This window comes from Microcebus murinus, chromosome 12 (genome assembly GCF_040939455.1).
Source record: "Microcebus murinus isolate Inina chromosome 12, M.murinus_Inina_mat1.0, whole genome shotgun sequence".
NCBI classification, from domain to species: Eukaryota; Metazoa; Chordata; class Mammalia; order Primates; family Cheirogaleidae; genus Microcebus; species Microcebus murinus.
Window position 1 is genome coordinate 29,554,613 of NC_134115.1, and position 25,150 is coordinate 29,579,762.

The 25,150-nt window shown below is 40.6% G+C and overlaps 1 protein-coding gene across 1 annotated transcript in view; it reads right to left on the reverse strand.

Moving 5' to 3' along the window:
* Nucleotides 1-25,150, reverse strand: part of PGM5 (phosphoglucomutase 5) — a 164,055-nt gene that overhangs the window by 36,882 nt on the left and 102,023 nt on the right. The window contains exons 8-9 of the mRNA XM_012737040.3: nt 12,363-12,498; nt 8,591-8,774 (exon numbers count right to left, since the gene is read on the reverse strand). Of these exons, the coding sequence (XP_012592494.1) occupies nt 8,591-8,774; nt 12,363-12,498 (320 nt within the window). The remainder of the gene's footprint in view (nt 1-8,590; nt 8,775-12,362; nt 12,499-25,150) is intronic.

Genomic DNA, 25,150 nt, shown 5'->3' on the forward strand with positions numbered 1-25,150 from the left:
TCAACGTATGCCAGGAGGAGGTAATTCATTGTAACAAAACTTCAATTAATCAGATGCAGGAGAGTAAGAACTTCCCAACTAACCAGAAACAGTGTCTTCCTCACTCTATTTTCAAATCAGCCAATGGGTTGTTATAAAGCACTGAATATGTGTTTGGTCCTTGGAAGACAAATAGGAAAATCACGGGGAAAAGTGGCTATTAGGAATACTTTTTTTTTAATCCATGGTTTTTAAGACATCTTACCAAGAGGCATATTTAGTGCAACATATAGCCCAATTGTCTTTACTACAATTATAGTGTTGTAGAATGAGCACTGAAGTTCAGAATCATAATCATAGCTATTGGAACATCCCTTGAGAATGCCTTCAGAAAATCTCAGCTCTTTCTCTGGAAAGCTAGACAGCCATGTAACCACATCTGATTGAAGAAAAGCATGTCATCTGATAAGATAGCTCTGCCTAGGCCAGCTCCTGCTCGTTCTTCAGGGCACAGCATAAATATCACGTCTTCACAGAGAACTTTCCAGAGCCTTAGTCTAGATTAGTTCCTCCCCACTATGTATGTCCAAATAAATTCTTTCTCTGTAATACTGTTAAATAATCTCTATAGCAATTACAAGTTTAATGTCAATCTGTCTTCCCTGCTAGACTGTAAGCAGAGGGCAAGAATCTCAAATGTCCTGCATACTATGGTATCCTCAACACCAGCAAGCTGACTGGCATATTGTAGTGTTTGGTAAATACTCACCAAATAGGTAAAAACATGAGTGAATCAAATTTCAACTACCTTGACCCTATTATACTAAGTTAGGAAAGGAATGTATATTTGTCAGAGGGATTTTTTTTCAACATCACAATTTGCAATAGAAAAGGAATTTTTAAATTCACATTTAATCACAATATACTATATGTAATACATCCCACTCTCTAAACATTTCTTTCACTCAATGTAGAAGAACTATTTAGTTAAGTATAGTAACTTTCAGATTTAACTAAGTATTATAGGTGGGCTAATCAGTGCAACTAAAATGATTTCTAAAGTTCTATTTCTAGATGGGCAAACCACACTCCAGCAAAAGGTACAATGATAAATTGTTTCTATTGCGATCTCTCAATTTGGTTCATAGATTAAAATGAGTTCAAAGTTGAAGTTGAAGGTCGACCAGTTAGTTAGCTCTGAAAACACGGCCTCAGTCTTCAAGCTCCAGATTCTTCGGCTGACACCATTCTGTTGCCTTTATACAGGGCTGCCTGTAATGATGCCTGGGTCAGCTTCTCTACAGCTGCTGAGCAAGGGTTGGTAGCAGGTCCATTGTAAAGTACAACATGCTGGAACTAAAATGTGATTTCAAGATTGCTAACTTACTTTATTATTTCTAAATATAGAAATTAAAAATGCACACACCTTCCTGCACATTAAAATAACAACTCTAAAGGCAAACTGACTTCAGAATCAGTCTTCAAAGTGTGTTTTCCTCTGAACTAATTTCAAATGGTTCTTTTTATTTTTTTTTCCAGGTTGAGGACAACATCAAAATGTTTCCACACCACTGCATCACTTGAAGAGGTATTAATAAGGTCACAGCTAGCCTGACATAAATTGGATTTGGTTTTCCACATCAGCTAGCTGGTATGCATTTATTTACATCAGTTTTTTTTAATGTCAGCTGAACTGTTACTTGCAAACAACTTTAGCACTGGTAGAATTTCCCAAGTTTTGAGCTTGGTAGATAGAAATAGAAGAGGAGTTGCATGAGTCATAAAGAGACTCAGTTGCTTAAATTTTGCTCCTGATGTTTCCAAGTTTTTCATTTCCAAGCTAATTTTCAAAATATAGGTCATGGTTCTGGATTGATGCCCCCTGTCATGGCAATATGCTGTCTCTCAGTGTGGGCCCATTTCTGTCATATTGTCCTTCACTCACAACACCAGCACTGGACTATTTCTTCTATCAGAGCTGGGGCATAACTATGGGCACTGATGAGGAGATTCCAGGACTCAGATCACAAGTAAGAGATGGGGAAGAGATGACGGCAAGAGGCAATCTTGGTATTGATAATGTTCCTTGGGGTATTGACGGTGGAGGGAAGAGAGAGAATGCCAGCACAACAGAAACCCTCGACGTTTACACAATGAATTCGCCATTGAAGAAAGAGTAGGCCACCCTTCAGACCACGTGGAGTCTCTTAACCTTCCCTCATCTTTCCCATCTCTTTACAAGGCATGAATTGGGAACTTAAACTAGTCAGCAATTTGATCAAACTGCTCCCCTACTCTCATAGTAGCTATTGGCTAATTTTCCCCACTTATATTTAAGGAAGCCAGCATCAGTCATTCATGTGACTGGATTTTACTTGAAAATAAACAGTGCCATTTCCCCATGGGAAGATAGAAGGAAGAACTGCAGTTGTTGAACCATGCCTCATTAAATTGCTATTTCTAAGCCAAGCAGAGTCTCTCTTGGGCCCTGTTTGAGGGAAGGCACGCATCAGCTTTTCTCTTGGCACCCAAGGTCACAAATATATCAGACACTTGGAGGCAGTCATAGTGAATCCCATGAAATCCGACAAGCCACAGTGAGGCCAGAGAGGTCTCTGGGATTTCACAGCAGGGGTTGAGAGCCTCATGGCTTTCCTTCTTGCCTGAATGACCTCGTGGGCTCTCTCAGGCAGGAAAGGCTTCACAGACACTTGGAGGCAGTCATAGTGAATCCCATGAAATCCGACAAGCCACAGTGAGGCCAGAGAGGTCTCTGGGATTTCACAGCAGGGGTTGAGAGCCTCATGGCTTTCCTTCTTGCCTGAATGACCTCGTGGGCTCTCTCAGGCAGGAAAGGCTTCACCGAACATTTCCACAGCAGTGGAATCAGCAGGGGTCGGGGTGTGGTTATCACCAGAACAGAATTTTAATTTCATTTTGGGTAGAGAAGCATTTCTACTTTATCTCTAGGGATGTATGCAAAACAGATTCTTTTTTTCTCCCATAGTCTGTTTCCTGACTCTGACCTCAAGTCAAGGACAAAGAGGGGACTAAGCTGCCTTGAAAAACCTTTTCCTCTCTGAAGCAGAGTGTGTGTGTGTGTTTGGGGGTGGGGAGGTGACTTGGGGGAGACAGAGAAATGTGAGTTTGAATCAGCTCACAGATGACTCAGAAACTGAAGAGGTCTTTTCATATCTCCATGTGACACCCTGCAAAGTTGTATTTATCTTTCTGCTTTTCTTATCATATGTGGCTCATTAAATGCCATGGTCTGTCTTTCCCAAGGATGCTCTTTTAGCATAACTAATTTTAGTTAACCATTTACTAGCATTCATTATGTGCCAGGACTCAAAGTGTATTATCTCACTTACTTCTCCCAATGGCTATATGGGGACATTATTGTTCTTATTTTCATAGATAAGAAATGGCAGGCACAGAAAGGTTGAATAACTCGCCTCAGATAACTCAGCAAGGAGGTGGCAGAGTCGAGATGCAAACCCAAGACTCTGACTTCAAGCCTGTGCAACTTAAACACTGCTCACTGGCTTTGCAGTCACACCATGAAGCCTGGGGTGCTCTGGAGCAGAATGTTGTGCTTAAGTATAATTTCTTGATAAAACAGGAATAGCAAAAAAAAAAATGGTTAAAAATTTTGTTGTTGAAAATCATTTCTGTTATCTACTTTTTTCCCCTTAGTAAGTAGAATTTAAAGCAAATAAGAGATAGCTGGGAATCCCCCACTACCTTGAGATCATTAATCTGAACCTCAAATTTCACTGCAAAGTATTTTAAAAAATAGAATAAATAAAGGAATGTTTTCTAACCCTAAGGGCATACTGAAGATTATTTGTAAAAATATATACTTGATTGTACATGAGAGAGAGAGAGAATAGGAGATTTATCCTTTCCTCAAATTGATATGCAGTCAAATTAAGTATTCTGGTAAGGGCTGGGGAGGGAATTGATATTTCTCAAGCACTGATTAGGTACCAGCCACTGTACCTGGGGCTTTACAGGACTTTCTCCTCGAACTTTTTCCATTACCCTGTATATGGTAAATATCACCAGCCCACTTCCCAGTTGAAGTTCAGAGAAGTTAAGTAACATGCCAAAAGTCACAAAGGAAGGCAGTGACAAAGCCAGCTTTCAAACCCGTGTCTGTGGCTCCAACGCAACAGAATACTGAGGAGGACCATAGTGGTCGGCCTCCCACAGCAAGCAGAGATTTTACAGTATCATGGTTCCCTTGGGTTCTGTTAACAGGGAGACATACTTCTGTTTCTCCTTATGGAGATTAAATATCCTTCTATATTAATTTAAAAATAACCCATATTATAGTAGGTTGTTTTTAAGATAATAGTATGTTAAAATGAAGACATAGTGTATTAGTTTGTTTTGCATTGCTATAAAGGAATACCAGAGGCTGGGGGACTTATTATACAAAGAAAAGAGGTATATTCGGGCCACAGTTCTGCAGACTGGACAAGAAACATGGCACCAGCATCTGCTCCTGGTAAGGGCTTCAAGGAGCTTCCAATTGTGGTGAAAGGAGAAGGGGGAGCAGGCGTGTTACATGGGAGAGAAGGAGCAAGAGAGAGCCCACTCTTTTAAACCACCAGCTCGCATGTGAAAATTAACAGAGCAAGAACTCACTCATTATCAAGAGGAAGGCACCAAGCCACTCATGAGAGATCCGCCCCCTTGACCAAAACAACTCCCACCAGGCCTCACCTCCAACACTGGGGATGGAACTTCCAGATGAGCTTTGGAGGGCCAAGGATGCAAAGTAGATCACATGATAACAAGGGTTAACGAAGATGTGGAAAAACTGGAACCCTCACACACTGTTGGCAGGAATGTAAAATAGTAGGCAGTTACTTCTGATGACTATATGGCAGCTCCTTTAAGGGTTAAAGAGAGCTACCACTTGACCCTGCAATTCTACTCCTAGGTAGAGAATTGAAATTTTTACCTAAGAGAATTGAAAACCTGTGTCCACACAAAACCCTGTCTATAAATGTCTACAGAAGTGTTATTCATAATAACCCAAAAGTGGAAACAACCCAAATGTTCATCAACTGGTGAATGGATAAACAAAATGTGGTATATCCACACAATGGAATATTATTTGGCAATAAAAGGAATGAAGTACTGATATTTGGTACAACACAGATGAACCCTGAAAACATTACACTAAGTGAAAGAAGCTAGTCAGAATGGACCACATACTATATGATTCCATTTATAGGAAATGTCCAGAGTAGGCAAATCCATGGAGACAGAAAGTAGAATGGAGTTTGTCAGGGGCTGGGGGTTGGAGGGATGTTAGAAGAAAGATGACCACCAAAGAGCACAAGGTTTCTTTTGCGAGGTGATGAAAAATGTTCTGAAATTGATTGTGGTGATGACTGCACAACTCTGTAAATACTAGAAACCCTTGAAGTGTACACTTTAAATAAGTGAAATGTACGGTATGAGGATTATATCTCAATAAAACGGTTTTATATTTATATAAAAAACAAATTATGCATTTGCCATGCTCTCATTAAATATCCATTGAATGAATGCACCAATATACTTTGACTATTTTAGAAGTCCAATGCGCTATCCATTGCGCCACGGAGCCACCTACTTTGACTGTTTTAAAATAATACTAGATCATTTAAATTCAAATATGTCTTTTTGGTATGTATAGTTTGAAAACATATGCTTATTTTACAAAACGTGACCCGAAGTGTGCCCCGGACTCCACTATTCCTGGAGCTGCACGCTGGTATCTGTTGACATCTCAAGAGTGCTGCCACAGCACACCACGCTGTGCAGGGATTCCCTCTCTACCCAACAAGACCAGCTGTGGCAAAAGAACCATCTGTGACTTGCTGGCAATGAAGATGTCCCTGGGTGTTAACTGGTCTCTCATCACACTCGCTGAGCCAAAGCCCAGACCTGCAGAGAACTTCAGTGTGACTCAGGGCCACCAGCCAATGAGGATGTCACTTGGGCCCTGGAATCTGGGAAAATGATCAACCATCTTTATTTTCTTCTTTCCTAGAAAAACTCTCAAGAGCAGGTCTTGGTAGCACTTACCTATTTACAGCCACATCTAAGCTCAGATGGGAGAACATGGAAAGGAAGGGAGGGAGGGAATCAATTCCAGAATAAAAATGGCAGCCAATATGCAGGGTTGTAGAGGGGGAAGGGGAATAGAATAAGTAAATGTCAGGACTAGAGATCCAGTGGAGGAGTTAGCCTGATGCGAATGGTTAAATTTTTTAAAAAGTATGCAAATGCTGAGTACATTGAGGAACATATAAGGTAGAATAATATTGAATAAATAGCAAAACAAATTAGCTCAACAGACAAGCTTCACAGGGGTGGGGAACCTGTGGCCTTGGGATCACATGTGGCTTTCTGGATCCTTGAGTGTGGCCTTTTGACTGAATCCAAATTTTACAGAACAAATCCTTTTAATAAGGGTTCCCCACGCTTGCACGGGCCTCCTCCAACAAGTGGTGCCCAAGCCTTCCTCATCAGTGAACAAAAGCCTCCCAAGGATACCTTAGAAAGCACTTTATGTCGCTTGAATTCTACACTAACAAAAACAAAATAAGCCTTGGAATTAGGAAAAGTTTGTCCTGAGGGCCCTGTGTAAAATGGGAACGTGGTACAAAACTGGAACAGTCTTATCTGGGACACAGGGGCTCAAAGATGCCAGCTGAGCTCCTGTCTTTGTATCTGCAAGGACTGATTTGTTGTTGTTATTTCAGAGTGAATTCAGTCCAGTCTACAAGCAATCTTCCTGAGTGAAACAAAACACAACCAGAGAAATGTATTGTACACTCTCTCTATAAAAGATAGCTAGGAGCTTTGGTATAATTTATTTCATTCCGTTTCTAAAACAGTTCTGTGAGATAGGTATTTTACAAATAAGGAAGAAACTGTAGCTCAAAGAAATCAAGCAACTTTCCCAAAGGCATACAACTATTAAGCGGCCCGGGTAGGATTTGATTCTGAGTCTTCTAACTTCTTATCCACTATTTTCTCTACTACCATTTTCCAAAGTGAGGTGGTAATCCTTTTGTTGGGCCACTGTAGGGCTTCTAGAATGAAAGACTAACTTTTTGATATACATGAAAGATTACCATAAAACTAAGAAAACCAGAGAGAAAATATCAAGAGAGAAACAAAAGAGCATTGGGATTTGGAATATCTGTACCTCAGGGACCCTAGGAAAAAGAGGATATAGGATATACAAGTCAAATTAAATTAGTAACTACCATGATACAAGGGCTGTCTGGAAAGTATCTAGCCATTGATAATACAATGAGAACAGTTACATGGCTGGATACTTTCTGGACAGCCCTCATATGTAGTCCCAAAAGACCTGAAGCTTCTGACTTGTTTAATATAGTCTGTACTTAGGAAGAATGTATAAAAAATTAAGAATCCATATTTTCCTGGATAGAGCTGGAACCCATTCTACTAAGTGAAGTATCCCAACAATGGAAATATAAGCGCCACATGTACTCACCAGCAAATTGGTTTCACTGATCAATACCTAAGTGCACATATAGGAATAACATTTATTGAGTGTTGGGCAGATGGGAGGGGGGAAGAGGGGATGGGTATATACACACATAATGAGTACGATACGCACCATCTGAGGGATGGACACACTTGAAGCTCTGACTGGGGGATGGGGGAGGGCAACAGCAACATACATAACCCAAACTTTTGTACCCCCATAATATGCAGAAACAAACAAAGAACACTATGGTAAATCCACTCAAAAAATCATATATGGTCTTTTATACATTAAAAGAAAAATGAAAAATAAGAAAATGTCAGAAACACCTAAAAAAAAATAAGAATCTGGAAATTTTAGAATAGAACTTCTCTTAATGTTACCCACAGTGTGTTATTTAGACTATAAACATTAACATATGCTCCCAGAGGGGTCAATATTTGCCATTGCCAATAAATAAACAAAACTGAGAAGTAAAATACTTATAGTAGCTATTAACCTGTCTTACATGATTCACAAAGATAAGACCATAATAGATAGGGTGGTTGACTTTGCCACTCATCTATGATAATCCTCATTTGTGTCTTCCTTTTGGGTTTTCTGGGCAAATTTTTCTACTGATTCTTCCCTTACCAGGGTACCAAACCCATCTGGCTAAGCTTCTATGATTCCTCAAAGACATAAGGTAATAGAAGGTGAAATGTCCCTGTACCTGGGGGTCCCCAGGGCAGGGATCTTTTGCTTTTGGAAACTTTTCTGAATCCATCGCCGATAATGGCCACCACACAAGAGCACTTGCAGGCTACAAGTATTTCAGAAGGAAATGTTGGATCTATATATATTTGAGGTATTGGCCCATCTGTCACCAAGTAGAAAGAATACTGGACAGAGAAGACCTATGTTCTAATCCATTCTCTGCCACTAACTAGTGGCCTTCATCAAGGGCTTTCTCTTTCCTGGCTGCAGAGTTCTCAACTGTACAATTAGGGCTCAGAACAGATCATCCCTAAAGACCTCTCCAACTCTAGGACACTTTGGCCACCGGTTCTGTCTAACAACCTGTTTTAGCGACATCATAGCGAGTACCTGTTTCTTGGTCACGGTGCCATCCACAGGGTCCACGTACTCAAAGCTGTCTGTCTTCGCCACACTGTAGACGTGGCTCCCCACGGCAAACTGCTGGCCGACGAAGGACTTGCCTGTGACCAGGGCCTCCAGGTCCCTCATGATGTAATACGTCGTCTTGGGCTCCAGCCCCACATAGTCAAACCTGGCGAGGGAGGGCAGGACACAGGATGAACAAAAACAGAGAAGCAGCAACTGGGTGCGCCTCTTAAGGTCATCTAATCATTGTTTCTGTTTTCAAGGAAGGGAAGCACAGAAAAGTACCCTCAACCAGCCTCCCCTCTCCCACCTGGCCCTCGTCATCCATCCTCTTTACAGCAGCCTGAGTGATCTTGTGAAAATCAAATCACGCCACTCCTTTCCTTTGAGCCCCTCCAGAAACACTCATGATGTTGAGAACAAAACTCAAAGCCCTAACCACAGTGTATCAGGCATATGGGATCAGCCCTGTTCACCTAGTGACCTTGTTCTGCTTTTCACCCTTGCTCACTTCTTCCAGCCTCGCTGGCCTCCTTTCCTGCACTCAATGACTCTTCACCCTTTCCTGCCTCCGGACCTCTGCCCGCGCCGTGTGTTCCATCTACCTGGTACACTCTTCCTCCAGCTATTCAATCCGCTGGCTGATTCTCTGCCTTCAGTATTCAAACTTGCTGTCACCTCCAGAAAGTGATCTCTGACCATCTATCTAAGGGAGCTCCGCTTCCTTCCCCTCTCTCATCGCCCTTTATATTTTCTGTTGGTAGTTATCCCAACCTGTATCTTGTTTGTACACCTGTTTACTTATCGTCTGTCTTTGCCCACCAGAATGTGAGCTCCGGGAGGGCAGGGACCTTAGCTGCCTTGCTCTCTGCTACTTCTGGCTGATAGGAAGTGCTATGGAAGTAGGGAATGAAAGGTGGGAGGAAGGAAAAGAAGGAAGAAAGGAAAGAGAAGAATCAAGGAAGGCAAAGAGGGAGACAGAAAAGAAACAGAACATGCTATAAAACTCTCTCTCAGAAACTTGGGAGAAATGTCACAATTGTTCTATTTTGAAAGTTCTCCTAGCCAAGTGCATCAAATATAACAAGGAGGCTGGGAAGTGATTAGAAAAAAGAAAAAGAAAAAGAATAGTTATTGCATGTGCTGCTGTGGGGCTTAAAATATGATAATGCATACCAAGCAGCTGGCACAGTGCCAGGCACATGGGAGACCTAGTGGCACACCCAGGAGGGTCCGTTTAACAGGGACGCCCCTGGAGGGGCAGCTGAGCCCCAGTGGCTGTGCAGGGATCTCACATTTGGGCTTCCTGCAGCATACAGAAAGGATGAGAGTTCTCAGAGCGAACTGAAAGAAGGAAGCTCTGAATAAGCTGTAACTATTTTTTTTTCCCACCGAAGATCCTTTAAGACATCCAGTAAACATCAGAGTACTAGGCAAGATGGAAAATCTGGAATGATACCATGTCAAGCCATGGGTGCCCTGCATCTATATCCCTTTCTGTAATGCTCCTCTCCTAAACAAGGTGCTTCTTCCCCAGCTTCAGGAAAAAAATCAAATGAAATCAAATACTAAAATAAAAGTAAAATAATATAAAATAAAATATAACATAAAAAACAAGAAACCCCCTGAAGACATTCTTTTTCAGCACTGCATGTTTCTGAAACTAGCTTCTTAAAGATAGTTATTTGGAGAAGGTGAAGACCTAACCAAGCAAGGGGGCAGGAAGACCGGAGAGGAGGGTGTAGTAGAAGATAGGGAGGCACTGAAAGAGATTTAAAAGTTGAGAAAAACCATGAATGTGATAGATTTGTTCAGTCTATGGCTGAGGTCATCAGACAAGCCTGCCCAAATATTCCCTCCACACACAAGCAGGACCTAGCACCATCTTCCACCGCAGTTCCCCTTCTGCCCACCACCACCACCACTTCCCAGTGGTGGAAAGGAAAGAAACCTTTAAATGGAGAATTCCTTCTAGAGTCTACTCATACAAGGAAATTCATCCCGGAGATTTTCTCAGATGCAACTTCAGGCTCAGTCTCAGTTAAACTGAAATTGTTTTATCTTCTGCCTGCCAAGAGAATTGTCAAGCTAGAAATAATTTCACTTCACAAGCACCTTTCAACTTGCCATTTGCTGGGAGTTGAAGGAAATGTTGACCTTTCGTTCTACCGATTCCTGCCTCCTTTTTTTTTTATCTCTGTGATCTTTTTGGACAGAAATCTGAAACGTAATTCATCGCCCTATAAGTAATTAAATCTCCATTGCATATTATTCTCTAATATGGCATTTGTTATGAGAAAGTAATTATCGTGTAAGCTCTTGGCCACAAAAAATAAACTATATTATAAATACACTTATCATAATACCAATTCTTCCAAACACCAGCAGCAGAAACCTAATCATTCCACAAATTATGAGAAATACAACTCTGACTTAAAGCAATCTCACTAAGCCAGAGGATGGCAATCATAATATATTTGATCAAGTCAGATTTTTTGGAAGAACCTTATGCAATAGAAGGATTTCATGTGCCAATTGGCCCTTGGTATGCCAAAAAAAAAAAAAAACCACACAAAAATTGGGGGGTTTTGACACTTATTATAAATAATGTCAAATAAAACAAGTTCCTACCTGCCTGCATTGAGAACCCTTTTTTTATGATACAATAAATAATTGGAGGTAGTGTGCAGGCTATCACATCCTCAGCCTTCTTGACTAAACAGGAATTATGGTGCTGTCTACATTCCCCAGAAAGTTGCTATCTCTTTGATTTTAATGAGTACTATCACAACCTTCTTTATTCTCTGATATTTATCTAAGTAAGTGATTTCTTGAGAGAAAAAACAATCACCTTATAAGGGAACTCTAAAGTGTTCTTTCTGTCCCTTAAGCTTTTGAAATACAACCAAACATTCAAAGTAGTTAACTATTCAAAAGCAAAGCAAAATGAGATATAATCTCTGTTTTTAAAACACAGAGAGCCTCTGAGACTACCCAAGGATTCTCTTGCCCCTACCCTCAAGTTCTGCACAGTTAACAGCCTTTCCTCTTCCCTACCCCTAAACCATAACTTGGTACTAGGTATGTTCACATATCTAGTAGGCAACCATGCATCCAGAACACTCTTTCTCTCACTTCAGCAACAGGAAAGAGATAGAGACCCCCAATTCTAAGCTCCTACCCACTGACCTTTCCTCTTCCTCCTTCCCAGGTAGTGTTTTCTGTGCCTCCTTTCATTAGACCAAAACTTTAGCAAAATCTAGGGCTCATGAACCATGTGGTCCATTCAAAGGATGCCAGCTCATGCATTTTGGACATGGTTTGCCCCATTGGTGAGGAGGTAAGACAAAAGCAGGGAAAGGATTACAACTGTCACTGCTTCTGTGTCTGCCCTACTCACTTGATAAGTATGAGTGGAAAACCAACAAGGAATGCCTCTGGTTTGACTGCACGACTCTCACAGCCACCATGGTTACCAAAGCACTTTAGTTCAAAGCTTTGTAGTTCAGATTTCCTCTTGGGATGACCACCCACCATACACAGGCATTGATGTAAAGATTACGGAGAAATATCACTAAGGAAATTTGTACCTTCCCGCTTGGTAGCCCTTGATGTCACCCTCAACCCTCTATCAAGGGTGACCTGTCTTCCTGAAACATGCCTTCTTTTTAAGGTTCTAGCCCATCAGTTTTAGAAACCTGCTCTAAGAGTAGTTCCCCAGTGTCCGTCCAGAAATCCTTCCCCTCCGCCTCACCTGCAATAGTAGTGGCGGCCAAATTTGGCCCAGTGATCTCGAACAATTTCCTCCACACTCTGCTTCCGGGCAGCGATAATGGAGAGCCAGACCAAGACAGCCCAGAGACCGTCTTTCTCTCGGAGGTGGTCAGAGCCTAAGGGAGAAAGAAACACTCAGCTGAGGATTCAGTTCTGGGGCCAAAGTAAAAGCTAACCGAGCTAAGAAGACCAGTTAGTGATTGAATGTTATATTGAAATGGCTGGATACATTTACCCATTATACCAAATATATGTCCCATAATATATTTGCATTTCTGCAACTGAAATCCAAATAACACAAAATAACAAAAAATAAAACCCTGGAAATTGTTGAAGTGATCAAAGAGCCAAGTCGACATCACATTAGTCCAGTGATTTCATTCCTTTATTCAGTAGATATTCAGTGATCTGTACCATATAGCAAGCATTGCTCTACATGCTAGGGACACAGCAGTGAAAAAGACAGCTCTTTACTCATAAATTCAAGTAGGTGGAGACAAGCAAAAGAAGACAGATAGAACAAGATGCATCAAATAAGGACAAGTTCTTTGAAGAAAATACAGGGAGTGGTGATGTCACAGAGCATAACAGCAAGAAGGGTGACTTTACCTAAGGTTGAATGGTGGGCCCCCAACCCCAAAAGATAGGTCCACCCAGAACCGATGACTGTGACCTTATTTGGGGAAACAGTCTTTGCAGGTGTAATTAAACTAGAGATCTTGAAATGAGATTATGCCAATCTCATCTAGATTATCCAGGTGGGCCCTAAATCCAATGGCAAGTGTTCTTATAGGAGTACAGAGGAGTAAGCTGTGCAGACAACACAGAGATTGGAGTTACAGTGCCACAAGCTACGGAGCACGTGGAGCCACCAGAAACTGAATGAGACAAGGAAGGATCCTCCCCTAGCACCGTTAGTAGAAGCATGGCCCTGCCAGCACCTTGGCTTTAGACTTCTGGCCTGCATAACTGTGAAAGAATAACATCTCCATTGTTTTAAGCCACCTCGTTTGTGGCGATTTGTCATGGCAGCCCCAGGAGACTGATGCAGGGAGTTAGGTCCAGCACACTGAGGTGACAACATCTGAGGTGACACCTGAGAAGAAGGAGTTGGCTATGCCAAGATCTGGGGATGACGTATTCCAAGCCAAGGGACAGCAAGTGCAAAGTCCCTGAGGCAGGAATGAGCCCACAAGCTAAATCCTACAGCTGTTTATACAGAAAGAGTTGAGGCAGTTCTTATCGTGTCATTCATGCCATGAAGAGTGCAGTCTAAACAGCTAGCTTCCTGTGCAACGGGAAACCAGAAGAGTTTGGCACAGGCCCATTTAAGCATCTATTGGCCAGTAGTAAGCTCCCTCTGAAATGAATACAAAGAAACATGTTGTAGTGTCAGAACCCTGGAGAAGGCTTTAGAATTAGGGTTTAAACCAAACTCTACTACTTCACAGGTGTGTGGAAAGTTACTACACAGTTATTAAACCTCTCTGAGCCCAGCTTCCCATCTGTAAAATGTGGACACCATCGCCAATTTTGCAGTATTGTTGTATCAATTTAATCAAAGAGGGTGGGTTCTAGAGTGAGATTTATCATGTTCAAATCCTGGCTCTCCCACTTGCCTTTGTTTTCTATACCTGTCTGTAACATAGGAACAATCATAGCCTCTACCCCCCAGGGTTACTGTCAGGATTAAGTGACTAAATATGCATAGGTATTTAGAACAGTGACTGCGATATCACAAGTTGTTGTTGTTGATTTTGTCGTTGGTAATTCACATAAAGTACCTACACAGTGACAATTCCTCAATAAATGCTTTGACAAATTGTTCTCAGGTATGCGTATAATTTTGTCCTCTAACTCTAGTAATAGTAGTGTCTTAAGAAACGAGACTTAGTCCAGGGCATGGAGCAATCCTTCTTGCAACAGGGCAATAAGAATGGACAACAGCAACCTTGGGTTTTAGGACTATGAAACATATGTGGAAAATCAACAGGGCAGACCTGATGTCACAGAGCTATTAAAACCTTGAAAATGGGATAAAACAACACCTTAGTTAAGTTAAACGTCGTTGTCAACTTCTAACTGAAGCTATAGACCATTTACTGTTCTTGTTGTAACAAGAATTTACAGTATTACATGTTTCTAGAGGAGGAAAACATATAACCCAGAGGGAGCAATGAAGTTATTTAAATAAAAAGGGAAAATGTTCAAGTTTTTAGGTCTTTGTGCACACTGATCAATGGTCTTCTGATGCCCCTGCTTGATGTCCCATTGTGGCTGCCTCTACGTTAAGAGCACCCTGGGCATTAGTCGTTGTACCACGAAGTGACTCTAGTCTCATCCAGCGAAATCCTCACACTGCTACAAAAATGGAAGAAGTTTGGAAGACTCTAAGTTAGCTCCATGGCCGACCGCCAAAAAAACAAGTCTAGGAAACCCTGCCCAGTGGGATCATTTCAAAACCTTTTGTCCTTTTATAGCTGAAAAAAAAAGCACTTTTATTTACTGGCTAGTGAAAAATACCCTTTTGTTCTAAAGCATGGGCTTTGCATACCTTGGATCCCCAGCTGGGTTGCATTACCTAGAGATAGAACCACTGGATGCTGTTAAGTTTGGGAGATAACATGTCATAATTTAGTGGTAGAGAGACAAAGTTCTTTTAGCTAGGAAAAAAAAAAAAAAAAAAAACCCTCCACCTCAATCATTTGGAACCAATTGCACAGTAACTTGTGAGCTGGCTTGGATATGCTTGCCTACACATTAAAATTTTCCAAGATTAATAAGGGGCCAATGATCAAGTAAAATTAAGTGTGCTCTTTATAGTTCTTTGAGTTTGGGACAGAGACATTAAGGATGTTTCAATTGCACAGATGTTTCCACCGGATGATCACAGTGTGCTTTGGAGGGGCTTCTGGAAGAACTCCTTAAGGCCAGTGAACTATAATGCTTTACCTGTGACAGGTATAGTAAACAAGAAATGCCGGAAAACACTGGCATCAAATGGTTTTCTAAAACCCCGCTGTAGATAGAGTAAAAGCAGAGGGGAGAAATGCTACACACTATATATGGCAGTGCTAACAGAGTTTATATGTTTTTAAAACATTTGTATAATTCAATACGAAAAGGGGAACTGCAAGAGAAAACTATGTGATAGGGAACAAGCAATCAATTTTCAGAGAAAGATACTAATAGTCAATAAATGTTCAATTTCACTGTGGCCAAAGAATAGTCCACAACATGAGATACCATGTGGGGCCTGTCAGTTAGCAAAAGTTGGGTGGGGAAGGAGAAGTCCTAGTACCGGTGAAGTGCCAGTGTGAATGAACATAGTTTGGTGGAGATAGTTAACGATATGATGATAATGATTTAGCGATAATGATAATGATCAACAGTCTATAAAATATCACTCAGCTTTGGACCCAGCTATTCTATTTCTTAACCTTTAGTCAAAAGGAAATTCCATGAAGTAGCTTAGAGAATAAAGAAGAATTGGAAAAATAAATATTAATCGTTGAACAATAGGATATCGTGGAAAATCCACACAAAAGCTTGTCGTGTATATAAAGTATTGAATACAATCTTCAGTAACATAGAATGATGGTCATTCAATTTTAATAAATACAAAAATCACTTTACCAAAAAAGAATACTCAGTACATTTTTGTAGAAAAATATATGCACATATATGTTTATAGATACATACGTGTGCACAAGTAAACAACAGAAGGATATACACCAAACCATTAACGTGGGTATTTATCTCTGAAATGGTAGAATTGCAGATATTTTTCCCTCCATTTTCTTTGTAGTTTTTCCATAATAAGTGTATTATTTTCATAAGAAAAAAATAAACTTTTTAAGTTCTCAATGATGTGCAGAAATTCATATTTGAAGAAATATTCTGCCTTTTCCAGAATGTCATATAGTTGGACTCATATGGTGTGTAGCCTTTTCAGATTGGCTTCTTTCATTTAGTGATATGCATTTAAGGTTCCTCCCCAGCTTTCCATGGCTTGCGAGCTCATGTCTTCCTAGTGCTGGATGACATTAGCACAATTTTGGAAGCTTGCTTCCTCTAGATTCCTGGCTGATGGTACAGCCGGAGCTTGCCACCTGGTTCATGACGCTGCAGGAAGCATTTGCCTATATTCCCAAAGCTCTAAGTACCGCTCACCTTGCCTTTCTCCACCCACCCGAGCCCCGCCCAGAGCCCACTCGGCCTTCCTCTGAACAGCCTGTGGAGCAGCCTTTTCCCGTCAAACACCAGAGCAGGGCTCAGCTCTTCCTTGACTCCAGCAAAAACTGGTACAAAAGAAGGGGGGGAGGGGTGCCTATTTTTTTTCTCATCAGAAATATATCACTAATTCCCCCTTTACCCAAATTAAGCTTTGAATTTTCTCAGACTTTAAAACAATGTTGCTTGAGCTAGATAGGACACCCATAAATATATTGCCCTCACAAAAGAAAAAGGGAAAAACAAGAGAACACTCAATCATCTCGAGTTCTCTTCAAATGGAAATCCCAGTGTGGACAAATCCACTCAATAAAGCATCGTGCATGTTATTAACAGGTCCAGTCATCACAGCTGAAACTCCAGTCAGGAAATTCTAAATTTGTCAATTAGAAAAACATGAGTCAATTTTCACCTGTTGCTGCCTGCAAGTTGTACCATAGGTTAGCAATTTTCAACCCTGGACTGCGTATTAGAATCACCTAAAAAACTTTGACAAAACAGAAGTGCTGAGGCACCAGCTGGGCCAATAAAATAAGAGTTGTTATTTTTGTTTTTTGCTTTTTTTTTTTTTTTAAAGATTTTTTGAGTGATTCTCCTAGGCAGCGAGGGTTGGGAGCCACTGCTTTAGGAGAAGAGTATTCACATGGTCTCGTGTCTGGAGCAGAGTGCTTAGGGGTAGTCAGATAGGCCTCTTCCCCTTTTTGCTTGAATGTGTTGCTAAGGGCAAGTGGCCATTGGTCTCTAGTTCCGAGGATGCCACCAGCCTCCCTCAGGTGGGTGGTTCTCACTGGAATCCGCTTCAGTGTCATGATTTCTGCCTGCCCTTTTCATCTGGAAAACTGAAGATTTTGCCAACTTGGCAAAGTCACCATTTTATCAGCACATGCCCTAGACAACCAAGCCATCCCAGAGGAGGGAGTGTTAACAATATTATGGCCAGCCAGCTGACACGCTGCCCTTACCCGAGCACACCAGCACAAAAAGTTAAAGATAGTGGGACCTCCTAGCTCATATATCTCATCCCATTTCTTTGTTACCAAGGCAGATGGAACAACAGAACTCTAAGAATCGTTCCTTGAGAGGTCATATGCTGAACCAGAAATCTCTCCACTGGGTTTAAGGTTGAAGACCTGTCACTGTAGAGTTACTGTACTCTGTTCTTAATGGGGCCGCCACCTAGCACACCTAGCAACTAGTAATCTCCCAGAGTATGGGAATCTGCCAAACACAATTTTGGGGATTGCATCTAAATCCCAAGGGATAGGTCTCCTTGTTCAAAGTCCCTTAATAGACACTGTGAAAAGAAACCCTTCCTTCAGTTTGGAAGTCTCCAATCTATGACCAAAGGCCATGATGTCCCAGGACTCCCAGTCTCAGGATATACAGGTAAGTGTGGACACAGCCTCAGAAGCCCCATTGCTTTGTTTCTGCTCCACGCTTAGGTGTCACTCGACACTCCCTCTTGCCACTTTTTATTGGCTTGGAGGATTAATTGAAAGGTCCATGGAACTAAGGCCATGGAGATCCCAACAAAAGGATCTTACATGATGGAAACATTCTTCCCACACTAGGTGAGAGCTCTGTTTCCCAGCACAGGGATGTACAGTTTGCAGAGGGCCCAGGGGGGAGTTTCAATTTTAGGACTTTACAAGGAGGCTCGTGGGGACGTGAATGACAGCACCTCTGTGCTCTGGCCTGGCCTAGATTGAAGCGTACATGTGCACACAGCCTGTTTCAAACAGCCCCACAGAGAAACTGCTCTCCTCGTGCTGATAATGCTGTCCTTGCAGCCTTCTAACTCCACATTTGCAACCCGGCCAAATGTACATGCACTGGCCACAAGTCAAAAAAAAAAAAAAAAAGAGGGTATATACATACATAATGAGTGAGATGTGCACCATCTGGGGGATGGTCATGATGGAGACTCAGACTTTTGGGGGGAGGGGGAGAAATGGGCATTTATTGAAACCTTAAAATCTGTACCCCCATAATATGCTGAAATAAAAAAAATTAAAAAAAAGAAATATGGTAGGAGCTCAATAATCTAAAATTCACAGATATATGGGCCTCTTTCTCTGTCCTAGAGATCAGGAAGATGTGAAAACATCCAAATGTAGAGTTAAGGACCGTCTAAATAGGGAATGGACTGAAGTTTTTCTTTATTTTACCTTTTGAAAAATATAAAATAGTTTTATAAATAAGAGACAGTTAAACCTATTCAATATTTGTGCAGAAGCACTACTGTGAGCCCAATCTTGAGTTGGGATGTACATTGTTCATATGTGACATAGAAATAAAGGAAGAAGTATGGCCCTGAAAGTGTTATAAACTGTACAACTGTCGAGGGAAATAAAACGTTCATTCACAAAATAACTGGAGAATAAGCCACCAATATAAATCGTAAGACAAGAGAGCACAGAATGACTATTCTAAAGGCAGTAAAGATTTAGTATATACAAAAGATCACTAAAGCTGCAACCTTGCCCACTGTCCAACATGGCTATTTCTAAGTTATTGTCCATAACCACAGACATATTAATTTGTTGCTAATAACTATATGACAATTAAAAATATCAAAACTTTATTTTTCAATTTTACAAAATTCTGACTTTACTATAATTCATAATATCCCTTCCCACCTCCTTCTAACTGGGCTGTATTTGTGTGGTCTTGTTTCTGTGAATCTGCCATATCTTGGGATACCCAAATGCCTAGATCTTTAGAAATATATCTACTTTAAGAATGATAAAAATATGAGGTCTGTCCAGAAAATATCCAGCCATATAATATGAAAAATAGAGACATTTATTGAAGAAGATACAAGATACAAGAAACATTGTACACAGGACAATGACGCCTCAGTCCCTTTCAAAATAGGCACCTTGGGACCTTACACAGTTCTCCCAGCATCTCTTAACCAGTACACGTTCAACATTCTCAGGTGTTCTGCTTGTTACAGGCCTTTCAACAGATTCTCGACCATCTTTGCAAGCATTTATGTCACACTTTTATTTGTGCTGCCCTCATTGCATTGTCCCTGAAAGCTTTTTGAATCATCTGAATAGTTTCTGTAGAGGAATGTGCAAGCTTAACACAAAATTTGATGCAGATTCATTGCTCTACTCAGTCATTTTAAATGCGATAGCCACACAGTACACATGCACACTCAGCAGCGTCTAGCACCCCACAGAATAGTATAGTGAGGGCATCACTGTTCACGCATGCGCATCCCAGTCTACTCTCCTGGGCTGGCAGGTTATGTCAATGTCAGGCAAACCCTTCTCCATATATATATATATATATATATATTTTTTTTTTTTGAGACAGAGTCTCACTTTGTTGCCCAGGCTAGAGTGAGTGCCATGGCATCAGCCTAGCTCACAGCAACCTCAAACTCCTGGGCTCAAGCAATCCTTCTGTCTCAGCCTCCCAAGTAGCTGGGACTACAGGCATGCGCCACCATGCCCGGCTAATTTTTTATATACATATCAGTTGGCCAATTAATTTCTTTCTATTTATAGTAGAGACGGGGTCTCGCTCTTGCTCAGGCTGGTTTCGAACTCCCGACCTCGAGCAATCCACCCGCCTCGGCCTCCCAGAGTGCTAGGATTACAGGCGTGAGCCACCGCGCCCGGCCACCTTCTCCATATATTAACAATGGCTGCATACTTTCCGGACAGACCAACTTGTATAACTACTAATAAGGCAAGGAAGAAATACTAAAGTGAAAATTCTTTGTTCCTTTTTTCTTTCCTTCCTTCCCTCCATCCACCTACCTTCCCGGCCTTCTGTCCTTTCTTCCATTCACCCTTCTACCCTTCCATCTATCGTACAAACATTTACTTGGAATCACAGAAATATAGCCGAACAAGACAGACGTGGCCCCTGTCCACGGGACATATACAGCACCTGCATGGAATCCATGCATAGAAGCAGAGGAATCCGGCAAACCTCAAAAGACTGGAAAGATACTCAAGACTTCCTGTGACTTGGAATACATACGCACTCTGGGCCCCTTGTTGTTGTGCTAGAAACTGATAACGGCCAACTTCAAGAACACCAGGCTGTCCTTTAGAGTTCACAGTGGAAAAACTTGGTGTGACAATTATGGACAAATCATGTTAATGCTAGATGATCTGGATTCAATTTCGAATTTCCTGGAAGAGATGGGTACACACAAAAGGCTTAAGAATGAATGCCCCAGCACATGCTAAGTCCTCATTAAAAGAAATGCTATTATTGTGAAAAACTCAACATACAGTACTTTCTTGGAAACAATAAGTGCTGTATTACTTGATTTTAGTTGGCAAATTTGTGTGATTATTGACACTAGTTTTTAAAAAATACATAATAAAAGTCATAGTACTACTGAAGATGGTAGTCAGGCTTGGAGATCTTCCAGGTATTCACAAAGAGAACAATACTGCAGTGTTACCCATAGAGGAACAAGCTCTGGCCTGTGACAACTCCTATACTCTGACAATGGTATGGCTTCTTAGAAACCTGATGACAATAATGGGAAACAGTAAAACATTTTCAACAAATGCCTGCCCCCAAATTTCAAACTTTTTGGTTTTTTATATCTTAGTTTTAGTATTTTAGTACATCTTCTGTGTGTATGGGAACAAGGCCAGATTCCGTTAAATTTGGAACCTTAGAGAAGTAACCAGACTGCCATTTAGATGAAAAATCTTCTATCTGAGGATTTACAAAGCGTTCTCCTTTCCCCATATAAAGCAGTTTTCTGAGACTCTTCCCAGGAAATGGGTGACTACCTGGTCCTAGCACAAAAGATGACTTACTTGGCTTTTTAAATGACCGTGGTTTTTTAACAGAGCAATAATACAGGTTTCCTATTGTCCAGGACCTGAAGCTTTCCACAGGAAAGAAGGCTGAACACTGATCCTGTCACCAGCTTGTCACTTTGGCAAGTTCCAGGAGCTCGAGATGTCGGCAAGGGAAATTTTCATTTGGGATGTCTCTTGCTTCTGGTGAATCTAGCCCTGGGCAAAGGCTTGGCATTCTTGAGCCTGAGGCAGAACCTTATTTTCAAGCTCCAAGCTCTCTTGGCATTAGATTATGCATTCCTGGAGGTTGGTACACAGCTTCATGGCCCAGGGATGCTGGAAAAGGCCTCTACTTGAGAAAGCTTGGATAAATTTTAGAAGCTTCTCCCCAGTCTCAGGGCTAGAATCTTTCCATCTCTCCATTTCTCCCCCTATAATTAGCTCATTCAATTGTGAAAACCATATCCTAAATTAGAGAGCTCCTATGATCAGCTGACCTTAACAGGTTGGAAATGAGAGTCAGAGAGGCCACATGGCTTGTCCACAAGCAGCAGGCAAGGGTCTTGAATGTGGGTCACCAACCTTTCATTCCTGTGCCTCTGCACTGCCCAGAAGAAACTTGGTGTGGCAGCTCAGGCACATTCTTGCTACTAACCGTCATGAAAAGCAAAAATACTCGTTTTCACTTAAGCAACGCTTCCTATTCCTGGCTACATGTCAGAATTACTTGAGGATACTTAATTAAAATCCCTTGCTAAGGATTCAAAGTAGGGGTGGGATAGAAAATCTGAATTTTTAACAAGCTTCCCTCGTGATTCTGACACAGACAGCCCAGGGCTTCCCCAGGAACTGAGCCGGGAAGTCCAGTGCAAGAACAGAATGAAGCCACTTTCTCCTTCCAAGCCTGAGTGGTCTGGTTCCTTCAGGCTTTCTAGTGGTCATTTACTGCTGAGCCCTATACATTGAAAAATCTCTCGTGCTTCTTGAAAAGAATATGATAGAAAACCATAAGCATGAGAGACTTTTAAAATTCCCGTCCAGTCCAGCCTACATGTCACTATCAGCTAGCTGTCTGAAAGCAAAGCTTGCTGAGAAGTGCCCGCAAGCTGACCTTCCCTCTGTGCAGAACATGACGTCCTATTTCCAGTTGAGTCAAGTCCCAGCAGCCAAGAAGCACAGAAGAGGGCTGCAAAAATGGGCCCTCCTCACCAGTATTTCCGGTACTGCTTTGATACGCCCTCCTCTACCCTACCTTGTATGTCAGAGGTTAGCAACTACAGCTCATGGGCCACATCTAGACTTATGCTCATTTTTTGTATTCAACGCTTTATTGGAACACAACCATGCTCATCTGTTTACATATTGTGTATAGCTGCTTTTGTGCTACAGTAGCACAGTTGAGTAATTTTGACAGAGACCGTATGTGGCCTCTTGGCCCCCAAAGCCTAAAATATTTACTATCTGGTCCTTTATGAAAAAAGTTCATCGACTGCTGCTATAGACCAGTATTTTTAAGACCTTTTTGATGATTATCTACAATAATTACATTTTGTCTTAAGACCTCCCATACACATATATGCATGTGTGCATATTTATATACAGACATCAAATTTTCAAAATAATATCTTGACTAAATGCAATGTACTCAGATAGATTCTATTCTTCTATTAATATATTTTAAAGCTGTTTGTGATATTGTATTAATCTCATGATCCCAAATGAGTCTTGATCCATATTTGGAAAAACACTGCTCTAGGAAATCTGAACAATTGGCTACTGACAACACATCCCCTGATCTCCCACCTCTATTCCTTGCTTGACATTGTTCTCTCCATCTGCCAAGTCCTTGCTCTTTTCTTCTCTGTGCATACAAATCCTCCACATTCTCTAAGTGCTATCTTACCTTCCATCTCTTTCATGAAGTTAACTTTAAACCCCCAGTCCAAAGCACTTTCTCCTTTTCTCATCTCCCATGGCATATTTTCTACTCCTCCACTGTGGCACCTTAAAATTTTGTAGAACAGTCTTATGTGCATCTTTCTTATTACGTACCCTAAAGAACTTAGAAGTACTTAAAGGTGTGGTCTTGAGCATCTTGTATTCAATCTACCATCCAATACAGTGCCTTGTATTCTGTAAGCACTGAATAAATATTTATTAATTTGAATTAAGCAAATATTCATTACTGAGAGTGTAACATGGTTTACACATGTAATATTTATCTCTTTCATTAAAGAGACTAGAAGGATACAATATGTTGTTAGCACTCAATAAATGCTTATGGAGACAGAGAGGAAGGGCCAACCTAGACTTAGCAGTTTTCATTCCAGTTGCTAGATTTGCTTTATTTTACTAACTAGTGGTCAGAACTATTATATGCAATATATAATTTCTAGCTTTTTGAATAATGCTCACTGGTTTAAGCACACGGAAGACCAAAGAGGAAGGAAAATATTTGTTAAGGCCTCAGCAGAAAAAGGGTATGACAGTTTGAGCTGTCCCAAGCAGAGCTTTCATCTATGCATCCTGAGTTCAAAAAACAATACTTGAGAGAGTTTGATTGGTCTCTTTTTGTGGTCTCTTTTTGTCCAAGGAAACAAAGATGCATGCCATTCTTCTGGAACTATTAATGATAATGCTGCTAGGGTCTGATTGATTTGGGTAAGAGGAGAAAATATCCCAGGAAGAAATTCCTTCATGACCCAACATGATCTGAAAGATGATGATTGTTTATAGCGATTTTGCTGCAATATGTTTAAGCATGACCAAATAGGTCTTATTCTCAGAAATCCAAGTATTATTTGATATCAGAAAATCAATTATGACATTTTATTATGTTCACATAAGAAAAATAAAGAACAAGTATATCACTAGCTTCTGATAGGGTACCTGATAAATCCAGCAGTCTTTTCTAATCTGACTCTAAGTAAAACAGGAAAAGAAACATTAATCTATACAAGCATGATCAAAATTTTACCAATATTAAAAAGCAATGGTCAAAATAGACAGTAAAATACTAAACCCATTTCCATTAAAATTATGAGCTAGTTAACATTTATTTAATAATATTTTAAAGATAATAGCTAATGCAATAAGAATACAAAATAAAGGCTGTAAATATTAAAAAACATACAAAAAATTTTTAGTCATATATCGTATGACTGTGCAACAAAAAAAGTCCCCAAAGTATGTAGAGTTTTAAAAAAGAAAATACTATAATTAATAACAGAATGTGCTAACGGGGTTGCAAGCTAGAGAAAAAGCATACTAATCAACAGCTGTTTTTTTTTCATGTAACACTAAACAAATTGGAAAGGAAAATAAGGACAGCAGCATCAAAATCAAAACTATTCAAAGTACTCTAAGACATATGACCCAGTTTCTTCAATGAATGAATAAGGGGAAAACATAGAAGAAAGAAATGCAGATTAAAAGAGACTTAAGAGACATATCAACCAATTACAATGTGAGATCTTTTAGATCCAATTAGAACAAACCATTAATGAGGGGAAGGAAATGAGGCTAAGGGAAATTATTAAGAAATTACTTTGAAGTTCCACTTGTGTACTACTTTTTAAGATATGAAAATCTTCAAGAGAAAGTCATCACTATCCTAGCAATGAAGAAAGGCCAAGAAATGTACAAAATAATAACTTTGTTTGAACTCAGAAATCTGAGATGACAAAGCAATAAAGTAAATTCCAAAGAGTGACAAGCCACTTTAAGGAGAGACAGGACACAAAAAACG